General features: G+C 46.6%; 1 protein-coding gene across 4 annotated transcripts in view; it reads right to left on the bottom strand.

Annotated features, from left to right (window-relative positions):
- Positions 1 to 26,175, bottom strand: part of LOC144732291 (teneurin-3-like) — a 417,468-nt gene that overhangs the window by 189,933 nt on the left and 201,360 nt on the right. The window contains exon 1 of one of the 4 annotated variants that reach the window (XM_078613739.1): positions 14,374 to 14,939. The exons of the other annotated variants lie outside the window; for them this stretch is intronic. Within the exon in view, the coding sequence (XP_078469865.1) occupies positions 14,374 to 14,407 (34 nt within the window). The 5' untranslated portion in view covers positions 14,408 to 14,939. Of the gene's footprint in view, positions 1 to 14,373; positions 14,940 to 26,175 lie in introns of those variants that run through there. 4 annotated transcript variants of the gene reach the window in all.

Genomic DNA, 26,175 nt, shown 5'->3' with positions numbered 1-26,175 from the left:
CTACAATGACCTGCACTGATCAGCCGAGTAAAGTAAGGTCAAACAACCCCTATTTTCTGAAAGGCATAGCGAAGGCTTTCATCCAGCGGTGAATTAATGAAGGGCTGTACATGGCATTACATGCACACAACATGCGTTCTGTAAGCACTGATTTAAGTTTTGCTCGATGCAAAATATGAGATCGCTGCCGCATTGTCTCCCGTTCATTTAAGCACGTGCAATAAAAATTGTAAAATAACTGTACCAGCAAGACGATAAAGCCAATGCACCAAGTGTTACTTTATCAAGACGATATTGTTCAGCACCATCTGGTCTGCCACCGCCGCACTGGACACAATGCAATATCCCAGCTGACAGTACCAATAAAGGCATTTGGGGGAGAAACTACCTTCAGGCAACATATCGACAAACTTGTTATTAACATGCAGAGCGGTGTCGTTTTTTTGTTTATCAATGACAGCCGCAGCAGCGTGGAGAGCGGTACCACAAAATCATGTTTGCAAATACATATGGTGATAACATGCATGTGCACATGCGGGGAATCTGTAGACAGAATAGTTCATATAAAAAAAAAACTGGCCAGGTGGCTCACTGGTGGAGGTGAGTGGCTTCGCAATTTGAAGGCTGCGAGTACAAATCTAGATTCAGGCTTGACTCAACCCACTAATAAAGTGAGTCCCACTTTGTGTGGCAGAAAACTGCGGTTTCCTATGAGTAAACCTGCCATAGGCATGTGGAATTGACTCCACTGGCTCAGGGCTGTAAACAGTAGATGAGTGGAGCCTCAATGCTCTTTGAGCAGGAAACCACTGACTTTCTTTCGAATTAAAAAGTATATACGCCTCCATACTATGCATTGGCTTCAGCGTATTGTCATTCATTTCCACAGTTGTTTTATTTGGGCGTCGTGGTGGCAAGATGTTGTCTCCCTCAACAGGTATACCGGAGGTCGTGGGCTCGATCCCGACCCTGACACCTGCTGCTGTATATTTGAAGTTTCCATGTCTCTCTCCCCGTGGTTCGTGTGGATTTTTCTCCGGGTCCTCCCGTTTTTCCCTCCATATTCAGAATTGTGCGTTTAGAGTATTTGGCTGCTATCAATTTCCACACAAGCCACTATCATTTGTGGCCAGGTCGCTTCTGAAAAAGAGCTATGTAGCTCAGTGGGCCTTACCTAGTAAAATAATAAAAAAATAAATCTGCAAGCATGCATTTAGCATCTAATGTTTGTTTAATTTTTTTAAATACCTATGGGGAGCCGCAACACCTCACCCTGCCCTGCTACGACCGCAGCGTTATTTTCATAGTGAGTTTCCTTTGCAGCACAAATGCCGGGTTGAATCACCTTGGCCTCTGTAACAAATGCCTTCCACTGCCACACTCCATCAACCCCCACACAAATCAGCTTCCGCCCCGTGTCCCAGCAGTGGTGCGAGGGATTAAAAAAAACTCCAGCTCCAACTTTCACAAGCAGACGGCAGCATTACAAGTGAGACGACTGCCCTTCAGTCGAACGCAAAAAAAAAAAATCCCCCAAAAAATCACATGCAAAGAGGAAAAAAAATCGGTCAAACAAAATGTTTCTGCAAATCCAACAAATTTTGGACAGGCTGTCTGGTAAAATTGGCTTGTAAAACGTGGTCTATTTTAGCTCGCGCTAAATAAGACCATTGCCTAGGAATCAGCTCTCCATCCCTACAGACACTAAGCAAGCCCAATTCCACCAGAGTATAAACGTGTTATTAAACAGACAGCTGCAATTCACATCATTTGTGTCGGTTGTGCAAATATATAAAAAAAAACTACCAACACAGGAATCTCATTTTTTTACTCCGGCGTCAAAGTATGGCATATTTGCCTGCAAGTCAACACGAATTAAGGCAGATATACGAGTTAGCGAAGCACACGCCCGTCCATGGAAGACGCACTTCAAAACGGAGCATTCCTCTCTCCGATGTCTGCGAGCGTGTACGCTTTACGGGCAAAACTTTCCCCGACGCGCTAAATTAGCTCGCCACGTCGTCGCTCTGCAAACCCTGCGATAGAGGAGGAGGAGGAGGCGGCGGCGGCGGCAGGAGGATAACATAATTAAATGTGATATCGCTTAAAATAAATCTCGACAGCGAGCGGACGTGCGTTGGGGCACGGTCGGGGATTATTCGGAGGGAACGTGGGCCTCCCTTGGGACAACCCTGAAGGTGCGTCGCCCTTCCGCACGTCCTGTGTGTGTCGCCACCACCCCCACACCGCCCCCCCCTGCCCCCCACCCCGCCCCCCCACCCCAACAGCCCCCCAGCAGCCCCCCAGCAGCCCCCCAGCCCGTACTCGCTGCCGAGCGCGATCGCTAGCGTTTTGACCCGGCTAGTTTTCCCCACTGGATATGTTTGTGCACTCTCCGAACCGTGAAAGAGCCGAAGATGGTAGTGCCTGCTGGACTGCTACATTATTCAGCAGATGCTGTTCCCCCACCGTGCATTATTTAACATTTGTTGCAATGTTTATTTAATATAAATGTTAGCATACATTCCCAAAAAATACATACATACTGCCCAGCGAATTGTCCACCACGCTCTGGATCTTGGAACTCTAAATGGATTATTGTCAATGGTCTGGGCAGAAACATCAGACTGGGATTTTTTTTTTGCAAATACATTATTTGGGAAACGCTGACAAAGAAAAAAACATTCGTTTTCACAAATGGTATTGTTTTTCATTTTCGATTATATTTCCCTTACATGCAGGTCCTGGCAATTATAAAGGAGGCTGACATACATTGCCGATATATTTTCTTTAATAAAAGACCCTTGCTAATTTATTGTAACATAAAACGAGAACCTCAATAAGTAATACTGCATAATTAGAGACCATCAATGTTGCAGCAAGGTAATTTTACAGCCTCGGCATAATGATTTTGTTTAATATATGTGCAGCATGTAATAAGACATACATTACACGTGAAAACACACCTACACAGACAAAGATTCCTTGTATATAGCCTTTAAATTACGACAAAGGGCAAGTGCCCTTAGCGAATGCTTATGAAGGCCGGCACATGAGTGGGTATGTGGCCAACACCCCCCAGCCGTCTTTGTCTCCCCAGTGCTGAATAAATGGGCTTTCCTACACCTACTACACCACACACAACCTGCCGATTAAATAATCGACCAACTGTGGTGTATTCTGACAGTTGTAAGGTGTTAAAAAAAACTTGTCCGTACATTTCACCTGCAGTGCCGCAAGATGGGACTCGTAGCAGTGACCTCGGCGTTCCAAGATTAGTGTGCTAACCATGATACCAAGGCAGCTTCATAATTCTCACTCTGACCGTACGATCGTCTCGAACTCCTCCCTGGTCCCAATAATTCTACCCATCGCGAGCTGCCCTCCAATTAAACTCATCCACCTCCTTCCTTAAGCTCACGTATATGGTCACGTGTCCATTTTTCTACAGCATCTGGAGATGTTGCATTCAAATGGGACACAAATCAAAACTGTGTTTTATTGTATGCACTAATCAAGCGACCGTTGCAGTGATAGCTAAACCCAAATTAAACTCAATTCGCTGTAAAGCCTACGATCAAATCACCGAATGCCACCTATCTCATGAGACCTCGGAAGTTAAGCAGGCTTGAGTCTGGACAATATCTGGACGAGTAACCACCATGGGTAACCGATGTTATCAAGCCTCGGGGGTATATGCTGCGATCAGAAGGTCCGTGCGGCAGAATCCATTATTGTTCTGTACTTCTATGCTCCCGCCTACGCTCTCTCCGCCTATACCAGGGGTCGGCAACCTACGGCTCCGGAGCCGCATGCGGCTCTTTACGGGCTGCTTCTTGACGATATGTACGTATGTACATAGATGCATTGCGGCTCTTGAAATACTGAATTTTGTACCGAATTGGAAAGAAATGGCTCTTCTTGTTATTTTGGTTGCCTACCCCTGGCCTATACCAACACAGCGTCACGTGGTCCAGCGTGGCCAAGCATCCCCCAAATAACTGCCACGACCCGCGCCGCCATTGGGAGGCTTTTGTCCAGCGGCGGATTGACAAAGGGCTTTGTACGAAAAACCGCACAATGTCACTACAGGGGACATGCTTTTAATAGGCAGCTCTCAAAACTTTTTGGCTCTTTACTCTTGCGCAAGCACATGTTAAACCCAACGAAAATAATAATAAGTAGCTGCAATAATGGTAAAAGCCCCTAAGGCAGGGCTGTCAAAACATCCATCAACAATCACCGATGCTGCGGCAAGTTTATACTGGAGACGTGTCAATAATGGTAAACTGAAACATCGTTCCCACGAGAGCCAATTAAGACACATACTTTGTAGCGGTTTTTTTTAATTGTACGTCGTTGCAATCTGACGACGGTTAATAGTGCACATTAAAAATAGAACGCTTATTAAGTCGGATAAACTTTGCTCATCCCCAAGCACACACCACACGTATTTACACCTTTTCTAAAGTGAACTCTACAAAATTATCTCTCACTCTCTCCCTCTAGTGGCAGTAGGCTGCGCGCACACACCGCACCGCGATATGCACTCTGTGCTCCCATTGACATGACATTATATATCATCAGTGGTTTTCAACCTTTCTGTATGGCGCAACCCCCCCCCCCCCCCCCCAAATGGAGACTATTGCTTACCTCCCCCCTCAAGCCCCAAAAAGCCCCCTGAAAATGCAACAAAGCTTGCTAAGAAAAAAATACAAAGATGATTCACAAGACCATGTCTCCAGTCAACACGGTGTTGGGAAGGCATGTTTCACCTTGCGGACGATTGTGTTTCGTCGCAGCAACGTGAAGCCGATGTTCTCCGCGCGCATTAGACGCTTCTCCTGCACAGCATCCATGCCGCAGCCTATGCCCCATCTCATCCTCCACGCCAGCTGAAAGGCGTTTGACCCATTGGTCGAAAACCACAGCATTACTACGTACGAGGTGAGACTTAATACATCACTCATGGAATTTTTTTTTTCGTGATCCCCAAAACTCATCTATATTTTCTGGGGCTTGCCCACAGATGGCCGAGCGTGAAACCAGACCATGTGCTTACGGCGGTCACGCAGCGTTGCGGTTCGGGCGACGGATCGTGCGGACGTCGAAGCGTGCGCGACGGTGTGTATGCCTTGACAGGAGCGTGCGTGGGGGGGGGGGACAACGATTCGAGATCACGACGCGGGCCGGGGTAGAAGGCGTCGGTAAATGCCCAACACGTTTTTTTTCCCCACGGAGAGTGAAAATCTTTCACCGCCACCCCCACACCCCCCCCGAATATGTTGTTGTTGCTGCTCACAAGCACCAGGTGCGCTGCACCAGCAGTGATTGCTGCGCATCATTAAAACAATATGTCCGTGAGAGTATTTTTAATGTTTACTGCGCTTTACATAGAGACAAAGATCCCCCGTTATAGCCTTTACAGTGCTATTATAGCGAGTAGCACCTATGAAGGCCGGCACGGCACACGACAGGGTGGGTATACACATACACACAACCACATGTAAGCACAATATGTTAAAAGACAGTTTATGTTCAGTGGCATTATAAAGTTTGTATTAAAGGCTCAAGGGCAAAGCATGTTATTTTAAAACACCCGAGCCGCTGGCAATGCACGCACGAGCTAGTAGTTTTCCCATTTATATCGGACAAGGTGCTGACCACTATAGTTTCTGATTCAGGTCGAAAGCATTCATGTGTATTGGCTCTCTCAGTCTCTCTGTCCTTCCATCTATGACGTCACTTTAACGCTCATGAATATGAACCAACATGGATCGCTTTTTATTTTGAAGGTGTTCTACTTTTAGAAACTTTTCCGATAGAAAATCGAGAAAATTTATCCAAGGATTACCCAAAACCTGGAAATTAAATCGGCAATAATGGGCACGCCTTGTAGGCCAAGACAACGACGCCATATACGCGTTCACCTCCCTGTGATGTCACTCCTTGTGATGTCATTTCCTGTGATGTCACTCCTTGTGATGTCATTTCGCGCACTTCATGAGCCGCGTGACGCCGTCTCGTTCTTGTGACTTGGACAATGTCGTTCATTATTCTCGCTAACGAAATACTGCACTTGATGTCAGCCGCGGGCTGGGACGTGTTACAGAATCCCAGCGTATATGCACGATCCTCCTTGTTACATGGCGAATAAAAACTATGATGACAAAACCTCACGAAACATTGGTTTTCCCTCGAACACTTTTTTTTCTATAAAAACCGTACTACACCATCAATGTCTGTCAGGGTTCACACTGAGGCCAGAAATGAGCATTGAAAGAGAGAGAGCCACCTTCCTGACCCCTCACCAGACTGTGCAAGGGGACACCCGAGTGCCTGCAATCGGGGGGCCGAATGAACACACGGACAGGGCCCTTTGTTCATGTGCTGACTTTTAGGCAATCACGGGGGGGGGAGGCTATGGATGAGCTGTAACCCCTACTCCCTTCTCCATCCCACAGACTCAAGCTCCATTTTCATAGCGCACATTACATCTTGAGGACCATTCAAACACCACCAGTTGTGATCAGGCGACGACTTTAAGAAACCTACGTGGAACGGAAATATGAAATCAACAACAACAACAACACCTTCGTATGAAATACCCACAAGATAATGCTTGGTCCTGGCTGCAAACTGGACGTGATTAATGGGCAACGTGCCTGAGTTCACATGCCGCTTGGTCCTATAAGCGCATGCTAAACCGCGTTCGCTCTATGCGATCGTTGTTTTGTTAATGCTCGCGTCGTTGCACCGGTGCCCCTCGGAAACAAACCTCTCGTAAGCCAATCGTCCGCGGTGCTTACATTATTTGGTGAAGGTTCCGCGTCGGCGGCAGCACGCAAGCACGAAAACAAAACAAAACCCTCAACGACGTCCGTTGTTTCAGGCAACAGCCCTTCCTCATAACACGAGCCCAAAGAGATCGAGTAGCTAATAATAATAGTTGGAGACTGCACTATACAACACCATGGGGCACGATGACAAATCCATGAAAAGAAATGTTTTCCTTATGAATAGTATTTGAATTGGCATATGAATATTTACGGCCCGTAGCTTATCAATACATGACCACGCGAAGTGTGTATTTGCGTGTGAAAGATGGCGTTGTGTTCCTGGGGGAAATTAAAGTTTAAATAATTTGCCACAACGACAATGAGAACAGCAATAACCCCATTATGTTCAGCAGAGATACCAATGCGCTGATGCAGAATACGAACATCTGCGTGTAAAATCTGACCGCACACAACACTTTCATTCAATCAAAACAATGATGTTTATCTGGACTCCTCCTACACACTGATTTTAAACAGATGTCTTCCTAATTAAATTAATCGGTTAAACAAGGTTAGAGAGAGAGGCAAAGGGCAACCGAGTCCTTTGACTGTGCAAGTCCACATGAATGCATGTGCACTGTGCACGTATTGTGTGTGCATTGTTGTGCTTAGGGCACTGCTGCTATGAACCCGGCCACCCGAGTTCAATTCCCGGACATGGCTACATCGTCGACGGTGAAATCTGAACTGGTCCTAAGCTTCACCCCCCGCCCTCCTCCACATTAACTCGGCTTTAAATCAGCACCTAAATGTAGTGTGTCAACATCAGCACTGCTGGAAACAAATGCAGCCGGGTGTGTTTCCCCCCCCAACCACAACACCCCATCACAGGGTGCTCGCTAACAGCACTCGCTCCAACAGACTCTTGGAGGCTCCATGCGGGCTCTCATCCTTTGCATTCAAAATCAAAAACAGCGATTGCCGGTAAATATTTCAGCACACACATGCTTACACACACTGCATGCAATTCACCGTATATAATTTTAACCGCGTCTGTATACAACATATTGATATTAAACTTTAAGAGCCTTAAGATTAGCTCCCCGAGCTCAGCCGAGCGCACATGCAATGGCTGTGCGATATTTCACCGCTGAATATTCCAGGGTGTGAGTGTGCGCGACCACTCTCCACAGCCTCCTCTTTTTTTTGTTGTTATCACCCGAACCCCCGAGAAGACGTGCGGATCGGAACTGTTCTAAATCAGGGGTTTGCATTAGCGAGACACACCAAGGAAGCACCACCGTGGGGAAGTAAACTATTAATTAAAACGAGGGCGCAACCGAAGTTACACGTAATTGGTAAGCAGCGGTGCGTGGGTTAATCGGTAATGAGCAGCGCGGCATACAGCGGGCTCCGAATATTGAGGAGACCGCGTCAATATGTTCCATTACCTGAATCCCCAGGCATAGCAAACTGCGACAATATCTAAATGTGCGACTCGGGGGTCTGCGAGGGACTCCGGTTGTTGGCCAGAATGACCCGTGGAAATGTGTTTCCAATTCACGTCAGTGGGCGACGGAGAGTGGCAACGAAAGTCTGCGGCCACATTTACATTAGTTTTATATATATGCACACACACACACAGCAGCCAAAGTACTGGAACTCTCGCCATTCAAATCTGCCCATTCAAGTGTGCAATTGACGGACAGAGGAGAGATGAAGGAAAAAAAGTGCTTGGGGAGAATGGGATTTTAGGCCGGTCCTATTTTGACATGCGGTGTCATTGCCTCATTCAGGCAAGCAAGCAAGCAAAAGGCTTTCCGCATCACAAGGGCCCATTGAAAGCGACAGAGTGAGCAGAATTGGGCCCCTGTCACTGTAAACATAACCTCAAAAATGAAAACCAACATTCCAGCAAACTGGCACTGCATCACTGGCCGATTCAGCCCTCCAGATCACCAGGAAAGATTGTTTTCTGCATGTCAACACTGTATTTCAGATAATTACTAACGTGCAATATTTCCAAACAAAATTATATATACTCAATACCCTTGCAGGTGTGCGTATAAGGTAGCTCCATTCACCTTGCTGTGGATTTTTTTGTAACAGTGTAAAGCTTTTGTTAAAGGGAACATTACTGTGGGTGGTCACATTATGAGTTGCCCAAAAATGTTACTTCTTCAGCCACTTTAATAGGGTAATACATTTATCCGGGAACGCCTGGCTGAGTCTCAATACTCTTTTTCAAGAGGGTCCTGCATTGAGATGTGTGGCCAATTCCATTGCAGAGTATTTGTCACCATGCGAGAAGAAACTGGGAGTGCCCAAGGCAAGCCCACACATGCAGGTAACACTCAAAACTCCACACAGATAGATTCAAGAATCTATTGCTGCACTGCCACCTGACATCCCAGCTCTACACCACCTTCATGAACGCATCTCTATTACACGCATTCACGGTGATACGGCCATTGGCTCTAAATCGGCAAAATGAAAGCAGCTGTTTTTAGTTCTCCCTAAGCAGTGGAATACCCAGCGTATCAGACTGACTTGTTTTTCGTCTCACCCAAACTATAATCAACCAGCACACTTCCAGGTCGCAACACACTTCTCTTCCTGCTTATTTCTCAGCACTGCTCCACTTTGCAATTCCCCTCCCATCGTCTCTCTTCCCCCAGGTTCTTATGAGCTTGCTTAGTTCAAGAAACGAATATTAAATTAATTCGTATGCCTTCAACAGAGCTATCCGTTGTTGGTCACTTGGCATTTTGAACCTTGGGGCCTGTGCTCCGAAACCGTGATTTAAATAAAAAAAACTCTTTGCGCCTTATGTCCGCAATACTGCAACGACACAGATCTCTCAACCAATAAACCTTTTGCCGCTGGGAGGTTACGGTGCTGCCAATGGGCTCCCCAACTCTCAGACCCCCGACGGTGCCAAATAATCACGGATGTCACGAGGTGTTTTCACACGAGCTGTCCAAGCGTCGATACGATTTTCCTTTAACTCTGCCCCGTTCCTCCTTGTTTTATTGGACGTATCGACACCAGGGGTTGGTTAACGCCTCGGCTTATTTCCAACACCAACGGTAAACGGCGCTAATGCGAACGCCTGCGAGTGTATCCGGAGAGCGGATAACGAAAACGCGGCAGAGATTTCGGAAAGCGGCGAATGCGACGGTCGAAACTGGAAAGTGTCACAGCGGCCAAAGAGCCGTACGAAAAGGGCAACACACAATAGTGGGGGGGGGGAGGGCCAGGGGGGAGGGGTCGCGGAACCCAGCCGTTTAATTTTATTTATTTTTTTGAAACTGCCAAGCCAAAAAAAATCGTCCCTCGTTTATAACGGGGAACAAATAAAGAGGCGATCCGTCAGTGGGTGCACAAGATTCATGGTGCCAGGACGCTGGAAGCCACCGCGGCAGACCGCTACATTGCTCCGGAAACACGGCATCATCTCGCGCAGAGGAATCTCACGACGCAGCCATGCACCCCGTGCTCCGGCACGAAGAAATTTATCAAACACGCAGCATTACGTGTGAAAGATTACAGCTGTTGCTGTGCAAATATGCAAATGTTGCATTGCGGCGCCGTATACATTCATAAGGTCCGCTCACTATTTGTGGTCTTGTTTGCGCAAATATGACATTGCGAACATTCCGTGATTAATCTTGCATTTTTCTCAGCTCGGTCACCTTTTCTTCAAGGAGACATAATATATACCACCGGGTTCTTCACGAGTCTCAATTTTATTTAACTGGGTAAATCGTTCTGAGTCCCAAGACTCTCTCTTTAAGTATCTTGCATTGGGGTGTTGGGCCAGTTTCATCCTTGAGTGTTGGAATAGAAATGTAATAAAAATATATTTGTTTCGGTTTATGATGCTCACAAAAGTGCAACATATGAAATACCTACAATTTTGCAAAAGCGCATACGATGTTCTCAATGTATAATCCGGATGCCTCGGCAAGGAAGGTTCGAGCAATGCAATGCTCCGCATTACCTGCCTGCAGTGCCGGGTAGACAGAGTTCGCCTCTGCACGGCATCGCCACCCAGTGCTCTTGCCGGCGTTTCACCGGCCACCCAGATGCGTGACCGAGGAATGAGCCGATTGCATATCCTGCGATGGGAGGCCATGCAGCATTCCCCTCCCCCCACGCTGCCTATCATGAGTGCTCACAACGCCATCGGCGCTGACGTGCGACAACTCGTGGTCGGGAGGCAACGCTTGTGCCAAGTCCTCCGCTCCCGCTGGCCACATTTGCGCTGGCCCCCCCGTCACTGAACGTGAGCAGCCATGCGCGTATCCATGACAACGCAGCCTACCCAGGGCCAAGAGCATCATTCCCTGTGTTGGAGGGAAGCCTTCCTAAGAGCATGCAAAACATTACACATTATAGATCCCGCATGTGTGAACGTGTCCTTTATCTTGAGTCATGCGGCCCAGGGGTTAAAGAGCGCAGAGCCGGCAGTGCTGAGATGCTGGGTTCAAATCCGGGTTTTCGCCACGACAAAACCAGGTTGTCAAGTGGGGTGAGTCAATGATCTCAGCCTCGTCACCAATGAATGAAGACAAAAAAAGCCCTGGCTCATTGAATCTGGTCGTTCACCTAATGTGTCCGAATCCAGCTCCGATAATGAATCATCCTCATTCCAGGGTCTATCCACTGCTGGATGGTGGCCTCGCCAAGACGCCACCGCAAACTTACGATCCCGTCATGCACATGGCGCACAAATTTCATCGCTCCGTCTCCTCGACCTGATGTCCTGTCGGACGCTCTGATCATGGCATAACTGAATTTGTTGACGCAGAATGCACACACACACTTTACAGGGCATAGGACAGGTGTTGCCCCACCCCCCGGCGTTGGTAAGGAGGCCGAGTGAAGTGCTTTCAGAAGTTATGTGGCGTCACATGTCGTTTTGTGTAAAAGATTCGATTCGGAAACGTTATTTTGCCATAAGAGATGAAGCCAAATGCATGAACGTTATATCATTGTAGAAGTATAGGATAAAATATCAAATACATATATATGTTTATCTAACATAAAACAAACGGGATATATAGGACATACATTCCACACAAATAAGTTGGATATTGATCACAGACTAAAAAAAAACAAAATAAAAAAAAACCTTAGACTTTTTTGAAGCCTTGTTTGTTTATATGAAGAAAAAAATACGAATTTAAAATTCAGATGTTTATATTTCACACTTTTAATTATATTGTTACATTTGCTTTATCCACCTCGAGCCTAGCCCGTAAACACACGCCACACACAACACGTTGTCGCATTTTTGTTTGTGGCAAAATATAATTTGTTCCAACGCAACTCAGGGAAACACTTGCAACAACAACATTTCATTCCATGCCAAACCCGCATTTTTTTTTTAAACCACTGTCTGCACCACATTCTCCACACTCGCGCTGCAAACACGCCACTCCTTAAAATAAACACAAAAACAAACATCTAATTAGTCGCACATGCAGCAGGAGTAGCAGCAGCAGCAGCTGCTGCAGCTGCTTTCGCAAGCAAGCCGGCCACCTAACGTACGTGATGATGACGCTCGCGAGGAATGATCTGCCCTTTCGCGTCATTATCAGTCGCGTCGCGCTTGTCTCGCGATGTGCAAAGCTCGTCGGGGCAGGCATCGTCAGTCCGTCAGTCAGGTCGCGGTCGCCAATCGAATGCCCCGCGTTCCGCAAACACACACACACACAACGGCTCAGCGAGACGAATGCGCTATCAGGGCTAAACCCGTAGGCTCCCCCCCCCCGCTCGCTTCTCTCTCCTTTCTGCCCCCCCCCCCCGTCCTTAACAAACCATCCCTTGGTGTGTTTTTTTCCACCACATCAGAACACGACAGATTCAATTTTCGAGTCATCTTGCATGCTGGCATGCCCTCCCTTTGTCTCTCTCTCTGTCTCTCACCCCTCATCTTGCTGGAGATTGTGCTCTCCCCGTCCCCCCTCATTCACAATCCTATCAGCGCTGTCACTCCTACACCATCTCATTCCCGCTCTAAAAAAACAAACACTTACTGCGATGATGCTTATCCGACTGGATTGGAAGCTTTTTGTTACTTCGCAACAAAGTCTTTCCCCTGCTGGCGCGCTAAAAAAGAACCACATACAGCCCGTGGACATCCGGAATAACAAAGACGTGGGTCCTTTTTTGTCTCGTGGAGAGGAAACGCAGGGCGCTCGCAATGCATGCAAGTCGTGAAATGCGTAGCATTGCTATTTTATTGCGGTGCGTTCGGCAATAGATGGTGTTCATTATTTTTAAAGTGGACTTCCGGATGTATTATCAAACGGAATGCGAACAAGAAGGTTGTTTTACTCTATTTGCACGTGTACCTTACTGAAGTAATACATAGAAGTAAAGCGGGCTGTATTATGGTTCAACGCACGGCTAATTATAATTAAGCAAATTCGTTGCTGTACCCATTGTCACGGGTTTTTATTCTTTCTTTGCAAAAACGGAAAGCGAAATAATCTACATAAAATCAATTGCACTTTAGCCAATCTTCCGCACAAAGGTAGACTAAGTCTTTTTACACGACACTGCTGTTCGATAGACTGAAAAAACATCTCAAGAAACAAATACATCCATGCCATTGATAGTGATTTTTTGGCTTTCGCCCTTTTAGTCCCCATTAAATGTAATTGCCAATAGAGTGAGACACCTTCAATTAAACATTCCTAAAAAAATCTAAGCAAATAGCCCTTTTGCTTACAGGCATATGTATCTATAACGTCTGACGCGTCACAACGTGTCGCAAGGTGCACAGTGGTTAACGTTGCTTTGTCGAAGACCGTGCTCCTGATGGCTTTTTCATCATCTTCAGTGGGGAACAAACAAAAAATGCCTCCTTCTTCGCTGTGTTTTATCTTTCTGGGTATAATTTATTCAACGAGCTCACACCAGTCAGCACCGTCCCAAACATGCAATCTGATCCTGTTTGCTTACTCGGATATTTACCTCCCCAATTCATCATAACACAACATGAAGTAAATGGATCATTCATCCCCAGCATGTTATAGAGTGCCTTATAAGGCAGTAAATCTTCAGGTCAGACTGCCACTCAATGATTCGGTTGAAATCACGAGAGGAATGCAAATAATTGGCACAAATTTCACGTGCATCGAGCAATAGTGGTAACGCGCTGCTTGCCTGCAATTGCGTCTCGACAAAATTCTACATTAATGTCACTCAGCACATGTAATAATCCATTAAACAGCAAGCGGTGTCTCGCCTACGAGTGTGAAATCACAATTGCGGCTCGTTTCGAAAAAAAAAGCCGACACGTACATCGCTAGAATCCGGCTACGACGGCCGCTGCCGCACGAACATGCCCACACAGTTTCTTTTTTGCGCGATTTAATGCGGCAAAGTTATCAACAATTTCGAGCGCGCGCAGTCACGGCCCGCTCACACGTGCGCAACACAGCAACGGCAGCGCGCTGACGCCGCTCCGACGCAACAGAGACGAGCGAGAGAGAGTTCCTCCCGGTACGACGGTTTTTTTAAAGAAGAAGAAAAAAAAGCCGGCCCGACGCGGTTTTGCGCTCGTAAAAAAAAAACTTACATGGTGCACCGGTTGACTCCTGTCCGGTATTCATGAAGCAAGAGGTGAGAGCAGCAGCAGCGGCGCTAACGCTCAAAAGGTGGCTCTGCGCATGTGGTCCGGTCTCCTCCGCTGGCGGGGCCTGGATGATGTATGGCCAGATAACATCTGTGGAGCTCAGCTCCGAGAGCACAGAGGGGGCAGGGGCTCGAGCCTCAACACCGCCCACGCAACATCTCAGGCAGGGCCCCCTTTAACCCATCACACCAGAGACATCTATTCTTTGCCTTCTCGTCCGCCGGGCTAAATAAAAGGGGACGTCTTCACACTTGGCCGGAGGGTTTCAAAAGATCGCTCGCCCCCCCCTCCAACTCCTCCAACTCCCGTCACGCCTCCTGCCCCTTTGTCCAGGTTTCAGTGGCTGCGCGGGAGACGGAGGGGGTCTTGTGTGACCGAGTCCCCCCGACGGAGTCTCTCGGAGCCGCCTTGCTCGAGCGCTCCACGAAGAGGGCGCGCGCACGCGTGCGTGTTGGTCGGTGGTGGTGCGTGCGTGCGCGCGCGCGAGAGAGAGAGAAAGCGTTTTGCATCGCGTGTGCCGCCGAGAGGCGTTGTGTGCCGAGAGGAGCGAGCAGGGGGCGATGGGAGGGCTGGCGGAGAGAAAGAGGAGGGGGGGTGGGTGGGCGATGGATGCGGGGCGGGCGGTGAGAGCTGGTGGAGGGGGCAGGAAGGTGCGGTGGGTGGGGGTGGTGGTGGCGGCGGTGTCCGCGCACGGTGGGAGCGAGGAGAGGCAGCAGCAGCAGGAGGAGACAGTGGGTGTGTGGGAAGGCGTTTACAGGGGAGGAGGGGAGGTGGGGTGGAGTTGTTGATGTATCCAGCAACTCCACTCAGACTGCCTGTGCGCACAGATGCGGTATTATCTATCGCTCCGGGCTTCCCAGAAATTCCTTAACAAGGTTGCGCCTTTTCTATAATTCAGTAACCTTCTGTTATTGATAGCATGAGATCACATCTATTAACATTACCGTTGCGGCCCTCCAAATTACATCACAATGCTGCAGTCAATGTGACTGCAGCTGTGGATGATTACCGGTAGGCATGCACTTGATGCCACAAATAAACCATGTGCTGAGGATTGAAACTGGCCACGCGCATAAACAATGTAATGCTGTTGGTCATGGCATTTGCATTTTTGTTTTAATTGCAACATGCTTGTTCTCTCAGTGGTTGTTTCTCTGCACACTACCGCCAGAATATAGTCAGGCCTTTTAATATATTTCCACAAAACGCACATTCTTTTCTGCATTCAATTATACACAGTATTGGGTGCGCCCTTCACACACCTACATTGACCGGCGTGGTGAAGTATAGTCAAACAATCTCATGACCGACACGGCATAGGAAAGCCTTGATCTAACAGTAGATTGACAAAGGGGTCTGTCATTTATGATTTTTATGATATTAAATTATATATAGTGCCATGTGCACTGCATATTAATCAATAACAAGGACTGGCGGGAGAATGTTAAATGACATTTTCTCACTCAAATGCCTTTTTCATCTTCAGCCTACACTTATAATCAAGAGAGTTAGTTATTATGAATTATAAAGTTATATTTTAGATTAAAACTGCACATCAGTTTATGTCACTGTGGTATTAAATTTATGCAAAGGATTTGGTTAAAAGAGGAAGGAATATGTTTTAAATTAGTTTTTAAGTCTTGCCCTGAAATACATTCAGACGCAGAATTACTGTACATGGGTGGACATAACAATGACAATTGTCCACCCATATTGAGGTCTCGGTATGACAGAATGTCTGCCTCGTCTCTTCCAGACTGCATTCGACCACCACTCTTCAGGTAAACAAAAAAACTTCTCTTTGTGATGCTCCTTTTTGCAACCGTTCCACTTTGAATTCCCCTCCCCATCGCCTCTTTTCCTTACAACCTCTCGTTCTTATAACCTTGATCAATTCAGCAAACGTATTAAGGTTCACCGTTGCAACATCGATAGTGCTGTTTGTCGCTGGCTCTTTGGCATGTTTTGTGCCCGTGGTCGGCAAACCGTTATTTGTCCCGGCACCTCCGATTAGCACGATTGGCTACGCACTTTGCGAATGAAGTTCAACACAGACACACGCATAAAAAAAAACATCCACAAAGCAACAACAAAAAACAAACCCAAACCGATAATGGAATATAAACTTTGAAAGACAAAAATAAAAAATGGTGGGGACGTACAGAGCTCCTTATTCGCAGATGTCAGGGCCGGATTAAGGTTCTTGTAGGCCCTAGGCACTTCTGTTTCATAGGTCTTCAGTGATAACTTCAGAGATAACGCTCGTCTTGCCTTGCACTAAACTCTATTGAGAATTTGATTGTGTGTGGAAAAAAACACCATTTTAAGATGTTATTGTTAATTATGCAATGAAGCACATCTCTAAAAGTTCACCTCCGGTGTTATTTTCTCTCACTTTATGAAAAAAAAGGTTGACATTCACATGACTCTGCTTCCTTCTATATACACTGTGGCCTACCCGTGCTATATAAAAATATGTTATCAAGAAGATATCTCGGTTACATTTTTTTGTATCATACACACAACCAAAAAACATGGTTCAAAATTTTTTTTAGGACGCCCTTTAAGTATTTCTTAGACCCTAGGCACAGTGACTGTGGGATTTATACGGCCCTGGACGATGCAAACGGACAATCGGCTCTGCACCGATCCCCGATCCTGGCCCCAAGGGGCACAATGCCGCCGGCTCGGCCACGCCTGCCCGATCGCTGCCCTGTTAAAGGGGACGGAGGTGCAACCTCATCTCACCTCCACACAAAGCCGCTGGACTTGCTGTGCTTCGCTGTATTGTCTGGGTTACTTAAGGTTTTGTTTTATGGTCTGCAGGGATTTAGACAACGTGACATTGAGAATCATCGCTCTGTATAATCGTTTTAAGATGTTATTATCATCTCAGTGGTGCAGTGGCGGGTGCAGCGGTTGGCGTTCTGAACTACGAACCTGGCCATCTGACTGCGATGCCTGGTCATGGCTAAGATTAGCGGAGGATGATTTCTGAACCGGTCCTGACCTCCCACCCCTCCCCTCCTCTTCACAAACTGCACTCATGAGCGTGAAGTCTGGTCAAACAATCCTAACCGACTTGACACAGCCATGCGGAGGCCTTAATCCAGCAGTAGACTGAACAAAGAGCTGTAAATGATTGTTATTACGTGACGTTATGCAATGTAAAATGGATATTATTACTGATCATTGTACAAATTAACCTGGTTTTGAATTGTCTTGAGCAATATGAGTGAAATAATTTCCTATTTGACCACTCGCAATTTCTCATCAACCTTCGGAATGTAATGAATATTTATTTCGACTATTTTCTTAAAGCAATTTTCCAGATCCCCCCAAAAAATTCCAATGACATCGAGTCAAACTATTTTAAGCTTAAAGACCCCCTTGACCGTTGCAACTCTTCTTTATTACAAAACACGTTTTTCACGGAGCATACATTTTTTTTCTCTCTCCAAACACTCCAACCCACCGCATCCTGCATCTGTATTAAGCCAGCTTCTCCTCCACGTGTTATTACGCTATGTCACGCGTTTGTCACATGTCTTTTAATGTACGCCGACGAGGCAACCTGTAATGACGGTCCGTGGCCTTAGCGTGTCACTGGCAGCACGCTACAAAGCAAGGCACTTGATCTTGGTAAAAAAAAAGCGCTTGGCAGCATATCACGGTATAAATGTATACACACAAATATATTCATTGAAATACGAGCGGATTAATTGATGGGATGGATACGGGCAAGATGGATGGATGGGTGACAGACGCACGGATGGGTGCGTGGATGACTGATGGACGCTTACGTAGATCGATACAGGGATTGATCTGGTCATATATATAGAGTACGCAATTGACAAAAAAAAAATAAGAATGGAAAGTTGTCACATCCGCAGAAAAAAAACACAAAATGTTCATCTCCCTAGCAAGAGCTCGGGACGCAATTTGCAGCATCAAAACGACGTTTGAGGGATTTTACGGTTACGCCGGAAAGCATGCCCAGCGCAAGCCATTCCATCGTGCTCGCAGCTCAAGATGCCCTATCGGATCTTGGGACAAAGCTGCGGAAATAATATTGATTCGTATGGGTTTCGGGTACATCTTATGACCTATTTTAGTTCTCGTTCGCATCTTTTGTTTTGAAACCAGTTACACAATCAATTGCGTTATTTATTTTAAGTATACATAACATGGGCAGGTGAGCGGGCTTTGCTATGAACATGGGTACCCGAGTTCGATTCCCTGGCCACGGCTAACATCAGCGACAAGTAATATAACCAGCCCTGCTCCCCATACTCCTTTCACCAACCCCCCCCCCACGCTGACCAGTGTGGGGAAGTTTGGTCAAACAATGCCCATGACCGACATGGCATGGAGAGGCCTTAATCCAGTCGTAGACAAACAAAAAGCTATGCATTCTTTTTATTGGTCATCGTTATTATTTAAAGAATACACGGATTTTAGTCATCTAATGAAGATAAACAGGCAGTAAATCTCGATTTAAAGCTTTCGTGACTGCAGGGATTCATATTCTTGGTTCTTTCGGTAAAGTCACATTATTTCCCTTCTACGTGACTTTACCGAAAGAACCAATAATAGGCAGTAAATCCTTGACGATTAAATATCAACAATCAAATTGTTAAAACCTAAGAGATATCTCACGTCTGACCGTTTACTTAACAGACATTCGTTTTCTCTCTCTCTCCGATCTCTGCATTACTTTAGGGCACATGTTCTTCGCGAAGCGCGTTTACACTTGGCCTACCGCTCCTACGCGATCGCTTGCGACGGGCCTGGGGTAGGAGTGGCGAGCGTGCGCACAACTTGTATAGATGGGGAGATGCACTCTACCAGGTTCTCGCATCTGCTACAAGACGACTGGTAACGCTCTGTAACACGATCTAAAATAACACTTACTACCCAGGAACAAAAATGTTGTTTTTGTTACACAGTATAAGATAAACGTCTCTTCGGCAGCACTGCAATTTGTGGGGCGCACACGCGTTTCGGCACGTGTCAGTCACGTTATTGTACGGTTGAAGAATGAGGTTACGAGATGAGGATTCACCTTTTCTTGGCGAGCTTTAATATTGGTTTCATTTGGGGGCTAGTTGGTGGCTCAGTGGTTAACACACTGGAGCTATGGGGCCGTCCATAAATGACGTCACGCGATTTTGGACTATTTTTTACACCCCCCCCCCTCGTCACACAGCGTCACAAAAAGCCAGACCCCCCCCTCAAATATGACGTCACAAAGCTCTGCCCCCGCCCCCCCCCCCAAAAAAAAATAAAACATGCTTTAAATCGCTTTAAACTATTGTCATTGTAGTGCGTATTTAATGTGGCGCTGCACTCTGATGTTGTAGGATATTTTTTTTTATTAAAAAGTCTATTTAATTAAGTAGAACGTGTTGTCTATATTTATTTAAAGTTGCGCATTTCGAAGTGACATCACATTTCTCAAACCCCCTCCCCCTCGTCACACATTGTCACAAATGTCTGCCCCCCCCCCCCCCTATGAATCATGCGGACTGCAGTGTAAATTCCCAGCTATGGCCAACATGAGTGGAGAGTCATATCTGACAAGTGTGGTGAAGCCTGGTCATGTTGAGGGAGGCCTTCATCCAGCAGTGGATTGACGACGGGCTGAACATGATCATTATTAGAAGCAAAGCGTGTAAATAAAAAAACCAACAACAAAAACATTCACTTGTGATTCTGAAGAAGAAGAAAAAAGCGTAACCAATTTTTACCCCCTGATGCCCACTGGATCGCATAATCCGAATCAAAGAGCAACCCCCCACCCCCCGCCATTGCAACACTTTCCATTAAACACCTCCAGGACTACGGGCGAGAGCTCCAGCTGCCTTCTCAGCACCCGGCCAACATCGCACTCGACCCATCTGGCCCCCCACCCCGCACCCCCCGCCCCGAGTCGCGGTGAGAATTTGCCAAGTCAAACCCGTTCGGCTTCCAAATGAGCAACTTCACGTCCGGCGTCGCTCCACCCAACTTTGATGACGCGTCGAGGCCTTTATTATGACGATGATGATGACGATGATGATGACGATGATGATGACGATGATGATGACGATGATGACGACGATGATGACGATGATGATGACGATGATGATGACGATGACGAACGTTGCCACTACGGTGAATGGCACTGCCCCCCCCTACCCGCGGCTCAAAGAGCAAAAACAAACAAACAACGACAAAGTCAACAAACACACAGCCGGCAGTGTAAGCGAGAGAGAACAGGAGCGGAGGTGCCGTCTCAAAGAGCGTTTCTGTCCTGCTGCCCCGTCGGCACGTGCTCGCGTGCTCGCGTTCAACTGGCCAACTAGAACAACACCGGCGCTCTCCCAAGGCCCCTGGCGCTCAACAACAACAACAGCAACAAAGAAAATCAATCGAAGACGAAATAATTAAAATAAGTTTACAAATGTCAGGTACAACCACAACAGCGATTTTTATTATTTTTTTAAACCTCCAGTTGTTTTGTAGCCACACATAGGGAGAAGGCCAGGGGACATCAACTTCCCTGAAAAGCATCAGCAACTTTACCTGGGAGATTAATCGATGTTATGGTGCATCTGTGACAGCGAAGGTGCATTGCATTCTGTTTTCTTCGATTCTGAAATTACTCGGAAACATGAAGCGAGCTTTGTTGAACAACATTAAAGCTCCAGTGATTGTTTTCAGGCCCGGTCAAAGGTAAACATGATGTCGAAATATCACTATAAGTAATATCAATTGAAAGAAAAAAAAATCCTAAATTTATCTATGCCAATGTAAGAAGCGCTAATTTAATCCCAAAGCATTACTTTACAGAAAGCAACTTAGACACAAGAGAAGCCACATCAATGCATCCTTCCCATTACCTATTTTCAAAGGACACGGGCATTACCTGTTTGAAATGAGAGCAATTCCCCCCCCCCCCACCATCTCCTTGCATTAAGAGTTGAGCAATTACAGCCAATGCAACATCGCTCGTCACGAGCTGCATATCCACAAACCCTGACCCGCAGCAAGCCGCCAACCGCACTGCTGGGGCAGATCAAAGCGTCTCGACGAGGCCAACTCGCGATGAAGTTTCAACTCCTGAGAGACGCGCACGTTCGGGCGCTCCGCACAGCTCGCCTACGTCGCCGCGTTAGCACGGGAGAGGTGTAACCGCGCACGGGGGGTGGTGAGAAACGTCGGGACACACGAGAAGGGTGGCAGCGGGCAAACGCATTCCCGTCGGCACGTCCGTTTGCCTGCGACAATGGGGGGGGGGGGGGGGGAGCAATACCACCGCGCATTGCAAGTTGGGGGGGGAGGGGTGGGGGTGTTGTCCTGCAGGCGAACGGTTGCCAATGGTTAGCGTTCACATGATAGACAGCATCTGCAAATTTCGATTTAAAGCTTTCGTGATTGCAGGGATTCATCTTCTTGGTTCTTTCGGTAAAGTCACGTAGAAAGAATTTAATAAAATAAAAAAAATAAAACATTATTTTATTATTTTTTATAAAAATAAAACATTATTTTATTATGTTTTATTTTTATTATTTTATTAATTTCTTTCTACGTGACTTTACCGAAAGAACCAAGAAGAGGAGCATCTGCAAAGTTATCCGCCCTCCCCCCCACCACCCCACATATGGACATTAAATGCCCACTCACGTTGAGGAGTTCAGTCTAGCAGGCAGTGCGGTTCGTCTCATCCGGACTCTATTCCACCAGGGACCCTGCACCTCACGACGCTTCTCTTCATGCTAATGGCCTTGCACTGCTGCCACTTTGAATGGAATTCCCTCCCATCGTCCGATTTCCCAAGTTCTTGTAACCTGGCTAAATAAAAAAAACGTATTCACCGTTAACGTAATACTTTCAATAAAGTGCATAGTTTGAGTACAGACTTCTACTGTACTATGCATTTCATTTATACAACTGTCAGGGTGTCAAGGTGAGCACGATGGGACTCGCAATCCGGTCACAATGCCACATCTCGGCTCGGAAGTAAAAAAAAAACGGGGCAAGTTTTCCTAAATAAAAACCGCCCTCGGCATCTGCCCTCCCGGCAGTAAGAATGGGGAGGCAAAAGTGTGTGGTCACAAGATCATGTGGTGAGATTGAAAACTCATTTCGCCAGTTTGACAACTCATTTATTTATAACTGCTTCTTGTCTTTAGTTTGTTATCTTTCCGCCCCGCGTCTCCTATTAAGCCGCGGTTGGCAACGTACGGTGCTAACGAAGTTCAACATACATACGTACAAGAGCAGACCAATTTCCCTCGAAAGCTCCCTCTGGTGGAAGGCCCTGTCCCCATCACTGGCATGATCGAGCAATTGCAGGGTTGCACCCTATATATATTTTTTTCAAATCTGAGAAACGAGGGCAAATGTACCCACACGGTGACCTCGGCCGCTGTTCCGTCTGTGCGTTTGCGAGTGCCGTTCCGTGCATTCGGTACTCAGATTCCACGGGAAACCATTGCCTCTATCTGATTATGTTGGAGCTGATAATCGATTCTGTAAACGGTTACACGTTTACCAGTTGTCATTTAACAGCGCCACTTGCTACCGAGCCATCCGTTATGAGCGCAACTATGAATTTGAAGGTTCCAACACAAGCATAATTAGCATTTGTCACCTTTATCGAAGGGAGAGGGAACAAAACAAATATTTGCACGAAATGTTGTTGGGGGTCTCTTCGTAATTTCTAAAACACTTCGGGGAGCCTCTGGACACCCACGACGACACTCCTCACGGTGACTTCGCCTCCGTCTCTGCGGGACGTGGGAATCGCCGCGTAGCCGATTCATGCCTAGCTGCCGGGCTAGGGTGGACTTTACGCTGCCTGTCCAACGGTGGCCGGCACGAGACTCACGAAGTGCAAGAGAGAACCTTGCCAGCGTGGCAGACGCTGAGAGCAGCAGGAGCCGCCACGCTCGAGGCGCGCCGATGACGAGGATTATCCATTCACATCGTTCATACGCGGCAAGTAAAGATTAAAATCGGCACAACGGTCAGCGGAAGGCGACGGTGCGGCCCTGCAATGATTCGCTCAAGTCACCGTTGGCGGAAGGGATGGAGCTCTCGAGAACCCCTCGAGGGGGTATTTTTGGCCTACTCTTCCACATGCTGGTCCGACGACTTGAACGATGTGGCTGCACCGACACTTTACCCCAATGCACGCGACCCGCTGGTCGACCAACTGTGGTGCAATCCACTTTGCTGAGCTGTAATTTGTGGCCAGGTCACTTTTGAACAAGAAGTGAATACCTCGGTGGGCTTTGTCTGGTATGATGGGGATGGTTTAGTTTTATTTGTTTGTGTTTGGGCGATTTGATTGCCTTCCCCTTAGTTTGCACTCCTATCGTGTTTTTTGTATTGTTTGTTGTTGTAACGTTCTTACCCGCCGTGACTAGACATCTGTAAAAAAAGAACTTTATAGCTAATCAGATTCCTCCAGTATAAATAAAAATTCGGATTCGGATTTACACTGCTTGGGTGGAGAGAACCTTCGGTAGGGGGGGGTTAAGGATTGCGTCCCATCGTGTCAACTACCGCGCTGGGAGATGGAATCAAAGCGGGCGAACCCTCCGGATCGCAAGTCCAGCGCGCTGACCGTTGCACCGCGTTGACATCCGGCAACAGGGAAACCCGCGACGTTCACCGGGAGGGGAGCAATAATGGAGGCGACGGCACGAAAGGAGAAATTCGAAAGAGTTAAAGGACAATAAGCTGAGGCACGGGGGGAGGGATTGAAGGCTTCAGAGCGCAGGGGTAAAGGATACGGAAGCTTACCCAGCTATGGCAAAGCATCGGAATGCATTTAATATTAAACACTTACATTGTGTCTGCTGAATTATGCATGCTGTGTGAAAACTTCACAGAATCTATGTTTTTATTTGTAGTTGTCCTTGTGGTGTGAAAATACAACAACAAGAAAACCTGTAAAGTCTATTAAAGTTTAACGGCTGTTTCGGGAGTGAAACGGTTATAGAAAATATGCACCTATGGAAAAGGCTAACATTGCATAAAATATATTACAGCGTTTGTGATGCTGAAATGCCAATACATGTTATAGGCTGTTTACGATGTAGACTGCGGAGCGTACTATGTGCACATGAGGTACTTGTAACATCTTAAAGTAAGCCCATAGATGGCGTTAGCACAAAATAATTTGAGAGACTTTGCCGACACATCTATTACTTCCATTATGTAAAGAGGCAGCACTAAACCGGGTTTTGACCCCGAGCTGTTTAGATTACTGGGGGACACTCGGCACAAACAAATACTATTTCTAAAGCTGACGTTGTCAGAATTTAAAAAGGAAAGCCTCCATTAAAACGTCTACACTGTGGGCAACGGACTTTTTTACGTACACTAACTTGTATTATCGGTCCTGTGGTGCCACAATCCATCTCGCCCGCTGCACACATCTCAATGGTGGTGGACCACTTGAGTGTGTTCACCTCATCTGGGTGCCACGGTGGCGAGATGTTAACTACCTCGCCTCTTATACAGGAGGTCGCGGGTTCGATCCCAACGCTGACGCCTGCTGTATTTTTGGGGTTTGCATGTCTCTCTCACCGTGATCATGTGGATTTTTCTCCGGGTCCCTCCGGTTTTTCGTTCCACATTTTAGAAACGTGCATTTAGAGTATTTGGCTGCTATAAATGTCCACATGATGAGCCACTTCGTTGAGGTATCATTTGTGGCCAGGTCACTGTTATCCATTCTAAGCGATACGTCCCGCCAAAGCCCACTTTACTTCACAACAGTCAGTATGATATATCTAATTTTCACTTATTTTCGGATCCATGTTTTCCTCTTTCCTTCTCGGTGTAATAATTTGTGTCGAGCATCCCTTGACGTTTAATCTTGTACCTTTCAGCTTTTGCCCCAGGTTATTTTTTAAATTTAATCAGAGTTTGTATTTCCAAATAATATAGCACAGCAGGTAATATGCTCTTAAACTTTTACGTAAATGTACACGTATACATGACGAAAGAATTAACGGTCTCAAATTTACTGATAAAAGAATCGATATATAATTCAACGTCACTAAACTACGGGAAATGATCAAATCACATTACAAATGATGCAAAACGTTAGGCTGAAGATAAATATAATCAAAGATTGAGTGCGATAATAAGTTTGCTGAACATATATATTTATTTCACTAGGTAAGGCCCACTGCGCTATTCAGCTCTTTTTCAGAGGCGACCTGGTCACAAAGGATAGCTCAACTAAGTGGCTTGTCACGTGGAAATGTATAGCAGCCGAATACTCTAAACGCATGTTTATAAATGTGGAGGGGAAAACCAGAGGACCCAGAAAAAAACCACGCGACCACGGGGTGAACATGTAAACAAATATATAGCAGCAGGCGTCAGGGTTGGGATCGAACCCACAACATCCTGTATACAAGGCGAGGTAGTTAACTTCTGGCTAACCGTGGTGTATATCAACTTGTAAACACAAGAGGGTAGGAATATATTGGGAAATTATTGCAAGCTGACCGGGCTTAAGATGCAAAACCAGAGGCAAGAGAGAGCAGGGTAAATTGCTTTTGTAAAATGAAACTTGATAATTGTGACAGTATGGGTTATTTCAAGGTTCGTGAAGCTTAATTGCGTCGGATATGTACTTTGTGGGTACAGTTGTGAAATTGAGTTACGCTTGATGTGTTTAGTGTCCACCTGGTAGTGTAAAGCTTGGTTGTAGTTGACCTCTGTTGAACCTGGGGT

Source organism: Lampetra planeri, chromosome 42, assembly GCF_965212315.1.
Source record: "Lampetra planeri chromosome 42, kcLamPlan1.2.h2, whole genome shotgun sequence".
NCBI classification, from domain to species: Eukaryota; Metazoa; Chordata; class Hyperoartia; order Petromyzontiformes; family Petromyzontidae; genus Lampetra; species Lampetra planeri.
This window is presented reverse-complemented; position numbering and strand designations above follow the sequence as displayed.